Here is a 12,660-nt window from a genome sequence, read left to right as displayed (position 1 = left end):
ATCCTGTAAAATAGTCAGATGTCTATTCATATTAATGTACAGAATTCACCTGCTTGCTGCTACTACTGCACATTCACCCAGTGTATATACTATATATATATATATATATATATATATATATATATATATATATATATATATATATATATATATATAAGGTTCTTCCTCTACACCCCCCCCAATTTTTGCACATGTCGAGGAGCGTGTCAGGCTACATTTCACTGTGTGTTATACTTGTATAACTATGCATGTGACAAATAATAAAGAACCTTGAACCTTGAACCTTAAAATCTAAGTTAAGAGAATTTAGATTTAGTAATTAGTCTGAAGTGTGATGGCATGCTTTGTAAATATATTATTGAATTAAGCTTACTGACGCTGAGAAATTACATTAATTCCACTTTTGATTCTAAAATAATTTGAATAAACTGTTTAATCAGCTACTGCTTTTAAAATTTTTATGCAAAGAGTTGGTGTTTTTACAGTATTTTCACAAACATAGTATGAGAAAGCTCCTGCAAACCAATTATTCGCAATACTTTCTTATTTATCAGCTTTACTAAAAATAAAACCATTAAAAATATTTAAAACATATTATTTAACCTGTAACAACTTGCATGCAGAACAAAAACGATATCAGGTTGCTTAAAAGTCAATGTTTGAAACAATCAAAAGGACTTTAACCTCCTAAGACCCAAACTCTTTCATGCATTTTTAATTTCTCTTTGCTATTTGAGCTGATTGGGACCTGATGAATGTAAAAACAAAGAATTACAATTAAGATTAAGATTAAGATTTTTTTTAATTTTTAATTGATTTGATTTGATACTGTACTTTTGTTTCTGAGAAAAATTAGATCCACATATGAGGACATTTGTTTTAAATTTGGTAGGACAGTGGCAGAATAACATCCCCTTAAGTGGATATCAAGCATTTGTAGAGCAAAATTTAGTATTTTGGTCTAGGCAACCCAAAATGTGATGTCCACATAGGTCCTAGGAGGTTAAAGTAAACACAGTATTTAGCAGCTGAATGTCTTATATTGAGGGTTATTTATATAGTCTTTCTATTGCACTGTCTTGTGTCTGTATCGTTCTGTTCTGTCTGGTGTTGCGTTGTCTTTGTTTTGTTTTGTTGCAGTTTTTGCACATTACACTTTCGTTGATAGTCTGTTATGTGTAGCACCATGGTCTTGGAGGAAGATTGTCTCATTTCACTGTGTACTGTACGACTGCACATGGTAGAATAACAATAAAACCATTTGACTTGGCAAGGATGAGCTGACTGGAAGGTTTCACATGTTCAGACATATAGAAGACAGAAAAACTGATGTGCTTATCTGGCAGCCAGTGACATGATGAAAAATAAAGACCGCCCGGCTGCAAGCAAAGTAGCTCTAGAAAATGCAACACCTATAAATGAAAAATAGGGAAACCCGAGCTCTGGATATTAGTGATGGGATTTCCGGCTACTTTTAGAGAACCGGCTCTTTCGGCTCTGAACCGGCTCTTCAGGTTGTTTTGTTGCTTTAATTAATTTATTATTAACAATAATATAAAATTAAGCACAAAAGGAATTACTAATGTAAAAAAAGTGGTTTTATTTATATATGTTTATATATAAATATATACGGTGGCCCCTAGAGACAAAGCACGTCCAAACTCCAAAACACATCTAGCATGAACTGAACTTCCAAAACAGAGCTACCTAGATCACTTAAATTACACAATTGACAGCATATGTGTATTGTTTGTGTATTTATACACAATCACTCATATATATTCAAATAATTTACAAAAAACATTCATTTACCTGTTACTACCACACACCAAATCCGGTCGTTGGTGCTTCCTGGCTTGTGTAGCCACTAGGTAACAAAAGCTCAACACTGCGCCTGCATCCTGGAGCACTTCTGTTGTGTTTTGTACGTGTTTTGGAGTTTTTACGTGTTTTGGAGTTTTTACGTGCTTTGTCTCTAGGGGTCACCGTAAATATACTTTTATTTATTCACTCCACATAAAATGTAATAAATAAATCATATAATACAAACACCAACTATTAACATTTCAACTTTTAACTATTTAAATTTTCAGCTTTTTCCTTTTACAAATTTAAAGTGAAACAACACAAAACACTGCAAACCACAACACAATTAAATATAAATTAAAATATGAAAACAAAAAGAAGATGCACATTCTCTGTCATATGGACCTGCATGAATAAACTTTCTGAATCCTTTATCATCTGCAACTGAAAATAGTTGTGGATGATTACTATACCTTTCTAATGTGGCGTTGTTGTCCCTGGCTCTCTTTCTCTCTCTCTCCCGCTTTGTTCCTGTGCTACTGCGACTGCAACTACCGCCCCTCCCCCCTCTTCCCAGCGCAAAGGACAAGGCTCACGTGCGGAGTGAAGCGGAAAAAAGTGCGAGAGAGAGGGTGAGAGAAGGAAAAAAAAACCCATGGCTCCCAATAAGGATTCAGCTCGCGTCGTTCACGTCAAAGATCCGGCTCTAAGAGCCGTTTCGTTCGCAACCGACACATCACTACTGGATATTTATGGTAGATGGTGTTACTGCACTGCCCACAATGTTTTGACTGACAGAAAATGTGAGGAAAATAAAGTGTAGAAGCCCAAGAATAACAAGAGTTTAGTATCAAGCCTCACAAAATGCAAAAAGCAGAGATGCTAAGAATCACCTGTTTAAGAAAGACTTCAGACTTAGCATCCTGCTTTTTGTTGGATATGAAAGAAACACGATAATGTGTTTGGAGAAACGCAGTGTGAACATCAGGTAGATCAAATGATGTGCGCCTAATGAGATGCGTCCCAGCTGGCGGCGAAATGAGCTGCAGTGTTGAGTAGTAATGAATGAGAATGGCCAAAGGTTCGTGGAGGGGAAGCGAAGGTTGCCAACAAGATTCTGCCTTGGAAAGCTGCCAAGATGTCTGGAGGAAGGAGAAGCGCGAGGATTAAACAGCAGGCATATCAAAGCCTGCAGCAGCCTGAGAGACAGACAGGCTGCGAGGATGGGAAACAGCAAAATGTGATTTGGTTACCCAAACTGATCGTAATAACAAGTCCTAATTAGTATGTATTCTGATATAGCTGATGATAGGAGAGGTTTTAACTGGCAACATATTCTTTATCTTAATATCTACATTTTACAGTTGGAGAGGAAACAAGAAGCATCTGACTGATGGTGCTAACAACAATTACCAGGTGTAAAAAACATCTGTGAAACAGAAATGAACGAGCCTTTAAAAATGGAAAGCATCAGCAGTCCACAAGGAAGTGAGTGGACGGCCAAAGAAAGATCAAGGCGGGCGTTCACCTGTGACACACCCACTAATTATGACCATGAAATCCAGAAAAAGAAATAGGTGGACTTTGATTTGAGGTTATTCAACCCAGTGTTAGAGAAAAATGTTGATCCACTGCACAAATATGATCGAGTTTCCCAACAGAGGCTCTGAAATGGTGACGGTCAGTTTGTTTTTGTCCTGTTTTTTACTGATTAAAAAAGTATGGAAGAATACGTTTTTTGTTATATTTTAATAATTTTTTCATGCTTTTCATTTCATTCTTTGGTTGCAGTAGTTTAAATAGCCTATGTTTTGGTTTATTTTATAATTCAGTGAAAATGGTTTCCATCCATTACTCATACATCTGGGGACATATGCTTTCTAGATGCAAAAATACTGCATGCATCTATGGTCATGAATTTTAAAAATCCCACGTGACCTCGTGAAAGTTAGAGCATTCACAACATTTTCAGACACTTGACCTTTGACCTTGAGATCAAGATAACTAAGATTCAAACTCATCTGAGACTTTTAGTAGATGCACCAATTTGAAACTCCTACGTTGCTTCGTTCTCAAGTTCTCACATTTACAAACTTGGATGTTCCCAAACCCCGAGCAAAAAATGAGCAAGAATATTTCTCATAGATTCAACTGTCCAAAGTTAAAGCCTGAATTCACTGGGTAAATAAAACAATAAAAAGGGTTCTCAGGTAAGGGATGTTTCCTGGTGTCTTGGGCCAATTATGAATTCACCAGGTACTCAGCAAATGTCTTTACTTTTATTCTTTTTTATTCAATATAGAAAGAGGTTACTACAAACTGTGATTGCTGTTTAAAAGTCGCATTTTGCTATTGGAGGGTGAAGCAGGGGGTGTATCACAACAATATCCATAAAACTAATCAATAATAATTAAAAAAACAAAATCCAAGGTAATTTCCCTCCATCGATGGGCTGCTTTTAGTGCAGCAGATATTTTTAGATTGTCTATTTTTTGGTACTTCAGACACGGCACAGTTCCTTAAGTGAATCCATGGGATTTACTTAAAGGGAACATTGTTGTTTATTATTGTTTGTTTTTTGTCAGCTGGGAGCGTTAGCAGCTTGCTGCCAGTACAACGCCTGCCAGCTGGCTAACAGCCAGCTTGTCATGAGACCTGGAGTGACCTCCTGTGCACTGAGGTGGTGAGACAGGAATGTGAAGGCAGCTTGTAAGCTGCAGCGACAGTCAGCAGGCAGCAGGACTAACAGGATGCGACTGTCAGTATGCAAGCTGTGACAGCATGTGTCTTTATTAGATCTTGTGGATGTAAGTGCATAGGTGGACATAAACAAATACATCCAGGTAGCATCGGGCCACATAAAGCAGACCCGGGAACTGGATCAGATCCAGATTCCTGATAGTTACAGTATGAGGCTGATTAATGAATTCACATACTCACAACACACATCATCACAAACATGCACACAAAAAATGGCACATATGCACCTGACTGTTGTACTGCATTATCTCTCCCAACATTCTGTGTGTTTGGTTATGATACAGAATAAAAAAAGACTACAGTCCAAGAAAAATTCATAACGCCAAAACAAAGGAAGAAGGACATCAGCAGCTACTATAGCAACCTGATCGCTCATCATGTGCTCGCATTAGTGCATTAGTAACCATGTCATAAACCCATACAACTTCCTGCTCTTGCATGTCTACATTAAGAGAACACATAGTCATGTAATGTCTTATTACCTGCTGCCTAATGGACTCTCCAACTTTGCACTTATGGAGTAGATGAAAGGAGTCGACAGAATCATGGGCGCTCTGTTGGGAGGTGAAACAACTCCCCATAAATAATGTGCAATGCAATAAAGTGCACTAGAGAAACAAATATTAGCAAAGGCAATGTCCCACTGCAATACAGCCCATTCAGCGCAGTGCTGACCTGTATCCCGAGCCACCGAGCCGACACCCCAACAGGCAGCTGAGCAAACCAATCAACTGCACTCGTTCTGATCATAAACAGCTGTGCCAGATATGAAGGCATTTTGCAGGCTTCCATTTGCAGCAGTGTGTGTTTTTTTCCAGCTTTTTTATAAATGACTTGAGTAAAGATATTAAAGCAAAACTATGCCTTTATGCTGATGATGAAGTCATTCTAACACATACATCCTCTATAGTAATGGAGGGAAAGAACTTTGAATCCTAAATGCTCCGCTGAGTTTAAACCACAGGGCAAGCTACAGAGCTGAAAAATGAATCTTTGCAGAAGTGGCAAAAATCCCATCTGAGGGTGGCTCCAAAAGACCTTCAAGTGAGTACCAAACATGTCCAGATTTACAGCATCAGGAAGCTTGTTTGCAGCCTGGGAAAGATACAAGTTTGGCCTCTCTTGCATAGTTTTGCCCCTCATAAAAACTCTGAGTGGGGTGATTTTTTTTTAAACTGAGTTGGAGATGTGGCAGTTTGATTGACAGGTGTGCCATCACAGGAGTTGATCTCAGTGGAACTTTCTGGTAAAATAAAGTAATGGAATAAATTTCTTTTTGATGTGAGATTATTATTATTATTTTTTTATCACAAGTCATCCTCAAAAACTTGTCCTTGTGTTTTGACATATAGATTTTTCACAGTGGAAAATTAAAACAGCCATTTTCTACATGTTATACATTCAAATGCAGGTTAATTGGAAACACATTATGCATGTTAACTGAAAATGAGCATAATAATTGCAGTCTGAATGGAATATATAATTGTAGAGTGTATTGTTGTTCTTTCTCACATTTTGGCAATAAGTAATCTCAGCAGATGAGACTTACAGGCTTTGCTGATAGCAAATCCATTATCAGGTCAAAACTAATGATATCAGCCAATAAAACAAAAAAAAAAAAATAGAAGAACAAAGGTTGTATGTTTTCTTTGCTTGCTAGGATGCGGGTTTTAGCATTTGGCCAATTTTCTATTTAGAATTTTTTATATTATCCATATCTGTTTGTTACATTTTATAATTGTTTGCAATCAATACATTTTTGCTCTTTATGTTCTTGATTTCCTACTGAGTCAACTGTTTTTGATTTCATATTAAACGCCCCTTAAAAACCTATGTAAAACTATGTAAAACTATGCAAAACTATGTAAAACTATGCAAAATCAGAATCTGGAAAGACTCAGTAATTGCAAAATAATTCATACAATTATACAAGTGCAGCCCACAGTGATTGGTAATTGTATTAAATTACCAACACGTGAAAAGTGTGATTTGGCGGTGTTTAAAAAAATCGAGTTACATTTGTAAACAATGCTTTCTCTCGTTAATTACCAAAGCCATATCATTATGCTTATCGTTATCATATCTTCACTGAAAAACAAACATTATGATAATTCTTCAACAAACATTAATAAAAAAGAAAACAAAATCTCGAAAGCATTTTTTTGTCGACACTACAGTGATCGTTGAGGAAAGGCTGTGAGTGATCACTAATTACTGCGGTGCATTCACTCATCACCGTGACAGATGTGTGATGTGTGAATGAGTGTGGGTGTAAGCAAATGCATTTAGCAAGTGCTTTAATTTGTGTTTTCTACCTCAGTGCAGCATTGTTGCAAATTTGTAGAAAACGTGTGTGAGTTGCATCACACATGGGTTATGCAAAGTTTGTTACACCTGGAAGAATAACAGAAGCATTTAAAAAATGTTCCCCATACAATCGCTACGATTCCACAATACTGAGATCTATAATTAATGTACGCAGCTGACAGGTCATTTTAGATCTGATTCTCTGGCCTTCTTTCACACTCTCTTTCACAAATGTATAATAAGTTAATTTAGTTTAAATGGACTTAATGGGCAGATTCAATTACTGCCATGCCAAAGTCCCAGAGCAGCATCAGTGATGACAGGATTACAGCTGAAGTAGCGCCAAGCAGTTGTCAGAGCGGAGACACGTCTTTGCTGCGAGAAATATTAGGTCCGCAAGTGAATTTCAGTTCAGATGCAAAAGAAATGCTATGTGGGTGGGAAAATGATTCCAGGAAAAGAGGTGGAGAGATTCTAAGACTCCCAATCAGAGAAAAAGAGGATTGCTGCGGCACCGTTCAGGATAAAAATATGTATGAAGTTTATTCTTGGAGGAGTTCAGCAAGCAAAATAGACCCTGATGGAGACTTGGAGTTGATTCACTTTGGCCTATTTTGCTTGCCGAATTGCTCCAAGAATAAACATGTTACATGATTTTATCCTCAGCAATCCTCTTTTTTTTTAAATATTGAGCTTGTGTTTGCTATACTGATGGTGGATAAGCCAGTTCTGATGAACTCCCAATAATACCTTATTAGAATCAAAGACTAATTTGTAAGATAGTGACAACAAAATGGTCAGCTGGTAGGTTCTGCTTTTATCCTGATGCATTTAGCCAACTAAAAGAACTCTAAAATGCTGCTGATAATAACACCTAAAACCAAATGCTCTGCCTCCTGGAAGGAGTCTAAATGTCCTCAAAGGGAAGTGAAAAGCATTTCAAGAAAGGTCAAATACATGAAATATTAGAGGATCTCTTGAAGAGTAGACCATCCTCTCAGAAACCAAACCAGTGGTCACGACTCTGAAGCGGAAAGTCTGCTACTTCACACAGCTCAGCAGACCGACTAAAGAGAAACCTGTGCCTCATAACAGTAACAACAAAGCAGAAAAAGAGAGAGATAATGAAGTCAAACCTTGGCAAACAGCGCCCCCTTGGCCGCCAGTGCATCTTCCCCTCTGCCATTGGGGTAGCACTCGTATCGTGCATCCAGGATTGGGTAGCGGCTTGCCAGCATGAGCCCACTGTTCAGGAATTTGAACCTGGAGCAGCAGCCTTTCCAGCCATACCGCCCAACATCGCTCAGGATGTAGGGAAAATAGCGATGCAGCTGGCGCCGTAGTCTAGTAGTCGATCCATGGTCAAATACCTCCTGTAGAGCCAGGAAATCCAAGTTGGCAGGGAAAAAGGCAGAGATGTCATGGTCGAATGTTTCATCTCCGTGGCGGCGTTTTCGACCTGGGCGCTTGAATATTGATGTGCGTGGGACATGAGAGAGAGTGTTGTTGGAGGATATCCCTATCCCGCCATCACTTCCATGGTAACGAGCAAGGGACTCACGAGAAGCAGTCATGCTGCCCGTGTCTGCCCCTCCGTGCTCTCCAGGCCGGTGGTTCCCTGTCTCCGCCTCCTCTTCCTGGGGGTCCGGCTCTGGAGCACTGATGCTAATTTGAACCCCTGAGGTGTGAAGCGGACAGTCTGTTGCGGGTTTTGGCTGGGTCCCATCCCCATGCATGGGACAGTCATGATGACCAGGAGCACTCTGAGCTACTGTGGAATGCACGGGGCAGTCTGGAGCCTCCCCTGAGGTGTGAATGGGACAGTCTGAGCTGCTTTTAGTCTCCCCTTGGTGGAGAGGGCATTCTGCTGTAGTGTCTGCCCCATCAGGGTGCACAGGGCATTCAGCAGAGCCCTGGTCATTCACAGAAGGGTGAACGGGGCAGTCAGTGGCACCTGAGGGGTGAATCGGGCACTCGGTGGCAGGTTCAGTTTCGGTGTCGGCTGGGCCATTGGTTGTGTGTGTTTGGTCTGGACGTTGGTCCAACGATGAGGTACGGCGGAAACCTGTGGCAAGGCTGCTGAAGGACGCCGCACTGATAAACATAACAGAAACAATATGAACATAGAGGCATTTACTGCAGATAAGTGCAGAGGGAAGTTTGGATTGATCTCTCCATACCTGATAGAAGTGTTGGTAGGTGAGTCAATGTAGATTTTAATCTGAGGTCGGCTGGCACCATTGCGGATCCTCTTCCCTACCTCCCGTGCTCTCCGGTGGGTGTCTGACAGGTTGTTAAACCTTGCTAGGGAGTCAGGCAGAAGGCAAACATTGGCACTGCAGAAACAGAAGCTTCTGCCCTGTGGCCTCCATTCCCCAATTCCAGCACCTGCTTGACCTTGTTCAGCCTGGTGTTTGTCTGGCCTAGACAAGACAGAAAAAAAACAACCTTTAAATGCAAATATAATACCAGAAGAAAAATAGGGCAATAGGAGCAAAAGCATTTTTTTAAAAGAAGCAAGGAAATTTTTCCCAGATTTCTTTTTTTCAAAAGATATACTTAGAGAACCATTTTATTCTACCTTCATCTTGAGCCTACACTCATTGAGAGAAATATCATACTGGTCATCTAACTCTGAGCAATATTAAAGAAATCCAGATACTTATAGCCATAAGGAAGCTAATCAAATGCAAATACTTTTTAAAGCAGAATCTCTCAAAGCAATTAGCTGCTGAGCAGTTTTGAGGTTTCTGCTTATTAACCTTATTATATCAGTAATGTAGTCTAAAGAAATGGATTACATTTCTGTCACTTAAAGAGATGTGTCTACATAGACATATGCAGTTAGGACCATTTGTATTTGGGTATTAAAACAGTTTTTTAAATTTTGTATCTGTGCACAAGCACAGTGAATTTAATAAATAAATAATAAAATAAATAATTTCAGAACCTGAACCATTTACTTTAGTTTTTTCTTCAGTTACTGTAAAGCTTCTCTGTTGAGTTCTGATCAGTTGGCTGACTTGTCATTCAAGAATATCCAATTTATTTGCCTTGAGAAACTCTTGGGTTTGTTTTGCTGTGAGGCAACATCTGATGAGTTTCGCAGCAGATAGCTGAACCTGCGCAAAGTATAGAGCTGTCTACACTTCAGACTTTGCTAAAATAAACAGTAGTGATTCTGTTCCACTTGTAGGCAGAGGCAAAGCTACAAAAATCGTCTACTGTCTAAAAACCTATGGTGTATGCCACTTAAACACCGCCTGAAGTTTTGAAATCATACACCATCTGAACTGAGCTGTAGTAGTTGACTCCATGATACTAAGTTTTATTCTAACATGATCAACATTTTAAAAGTGATCTATTCAACCCAGACCAGGTAGTTTTGGTGCCTAAAGCACAGCTGGAGTCATTAGTTTGTGAAGAACTGAACACAGATGCTAAAAGCAAACTAACTGAGCTGCAAACACAACTTTTATTAGGTTGATGTGATGTCCAGACATGTAAAGATCCACAAGGAAAGAAACAGCAGGAAAGGAGCAGACAAGAACAGAGAAGCAACAGAGACACTAAGAGAAAGACTGAGTGGAAACAGTAAGGGTAACTGGGAGGGTGGAAACCAAAGGGTAATGAGACACAGCTGAAGGAAGTCTAGACAATGGAACAAAGCGAGACAGTGTACCACACAGAGACAATTAACTGCCAAATTAAAGCAATGAAACTGAAACAAGGACACAAATGAACCTTAACTCTAATCTTGAATGAATAAGACAAAAGTGCCACAGTGCACATACAGTGGGGCAAAAAAGTATTTAGTCAGCCACCGATTGTGCAAGTTCCCCCACCTAAAATGATGACAGAGGTCAGTAATTTGCACCAGAGGTACACTTCAACTGTGAGAGACAGAATGTGAAAAAAAATCCATGAATCCACATGGTAGGATTTGTAAAGAATTTATTGGTAAATCAGGGTGGAAAATAAGTATTTGGTCAATAACAAAAATACAACTCAATACTTTGTAACATAACCTTTGTTGGCAATAACAGAGGTCAAACGTTTACTATAGGTCTTTACCAGGTTTGCACACACAGTAGCTGGTATTTTGGCCCATTCCTCCATGCAGATCTTCTCGAGAGCAGTGATGTTTTGGGGCTGTCGCCGAGCAACACGGACTTTCAACTCCCGCCACAGATTTTCTATGGGGTTGAGGTCTGGAGACTGGCTAGGCCACTCCAGGACTTTCAAATGCTTCTTACGGAGCCACTCCTTTGTTGCCCGGGCGGTGTGTTTTGGATCATTGTCATGTTGGAAGACCCAGCCTCGTTTCATCTTCAAAGTTCTCACTGATGGAAGGAGGTTTTGGCTCAAAATCTCACGATACATGGCCCCATTCATTCTGTCCTTAACACGGATCAGTCGTCCTGTCCCCTTGGCAGAAAAACAGCCCCATAGCATGATGTTTCCACCCCCATGCTTCACAGTAGGTATGGTGTTCTTGGGATGCAACTCAGTATTCTTCTTCCTCCAAACACGACGAGTTGAGTTTATACCAAAAAGTTCTACTTTGGTGTCATCTGACCACATGACATTCTCCCAATCCTCTGCTGTATCATCCATGTGCTCTCTGGCAAACTTCAGACGGGCCTGGACATGCACTGGCTTCAGCAGCGGAACACGTCTGGCACTGCGGGATTTGATTCCCTGCCGTTGTAGTGTGTTACTGATGGTGACCTTTGTTACTTTGGTCCCAGCTCTCTGCAGGTCATTCACCAGGTCCCCCCGTGTGGTTCTGGGATCTTTGCTCACCGTTCTCATGATCATTTTGACCCAACGGGATGAGATCTTGCGTGGAGCCCCAGATCGAGGGAGATTATCAGTGGTCTTGTATGTCTTCCATTTTCTGATGATTGCTCCCACAGTTGATTTTTTCACACCAAGCTGCTTGCCTATTGTAGATTCACTCTTCCCAGTCTGGTGCAGGTCTACAATACTTTTCCTGGTGTCCTTCGAAAGCTCTTTGGTCTTGGCCATGGCGGCGTTTGGAGTCTGACTGTTTGAGGCTGTGGACAGGTGTCTTTTATACAGATGATGAGTTCAAACAGGTGCCATTCATACAGGTAACGAGTGGGGGACAGAAAAGCTTCTTACAGAAGACGTTACAGGTCTGTGAGAGCCAGAGATTTTCCTTGTTTGAGGTGACCAAATACTTATTTTCCACCCTGATTTACGAATAAATTCTTTACAAATCCTACCATGTGAATTCATGGATTTTTTTTTCACATTCTCTCTCACAGTTGAAGTGTACCTCTGGTGCAAATTACTGACCTCTGTCATCATTTTAAGTGGGGGAACTTGCACAATCGGTGGCTGACTAAATACTTTTTTGCCCCACTGTAAGCTCCATAAACACAATCAGTAACTTAAAATAACAAGAACTGAAGGCTCATAATCAACAATGTTGGCTACGAGTAAAACTAAGAAAACCTAAAACAACCAAACAGACCAGAAACAGATAAAAAAAAATTGGATTCACATCTTCTTCTTAAACGGTCCTTTGTTGTCAGTTTTTCAGCAGGTGTTTGTGGGGGTGTGATGAGTAGAATTATACTCATGTGCTTTTCAGCTTTTAAAAATCTTTTCTATTTGGAATTTATTTTTCCCCAATTCTCCAAAGGTCTCACCAACATCAGAGTGTGAAAGATGTTAACTTAAAATTAACATCTGCCCTTCCTGGGGGGAAAACTCATCAAATAATAGGAAATTAAGACAAAAAGTTTAGTTACTGTA

The 12,660-nt window shown here is 39.8% G+C and overlaps 1 protein-coding gene across 3 annotated transcripts in view; it reads right to left on the bottom strand.

Moving 5' to 3' along the window:
* Window positions 1-12,660, bottom strand: part of smpd3 (sphingomyelin phosphodiesterase 3) — an 86,775-nt gene that overhangs the window by 33,141 nt on the left and 40,974 nt on the right. For all 3 annotated transcript variants that reach the window (XM_026172583.1, XM_026172582.1, XM_026172584.1), the window contains 2 exons: window positions 9,054-9,296; window positions 8,010-8,967 (listed from right to left, as the gene is read on the bottom strand). In XM_026172583.1, coding sequence (XP_026028368.1) covers window positions 8,010-8,967; window positions 9,054-9,296 — 1,201 coding nt within the window. The remainder of the gene's footprint in view (window positions 1-8,009; window positions 8,968-9,053; window positions 9,297-12,660) is intronic.

Source organism: Astatotilapia calliptera, chromosome 7 (genome assembly GCF_900246225.1).
Source record: "Astatotilapia calliptera chromosome 7, fAstCal1.2, whole genome shotgun sequence".
NCBI classification, from domain to species: domain Eukaryota; kingdom Metazoa; phylum Chordata; class Actinopteri; order Cichliformes; family Cichlidae; genus Astatotilapia; species Astatotilapia calliptera.
Note: the sequence above shows the minus strand (reverse complement) of the source record. Positions and strands in the feature narration are given on the sequence as shown.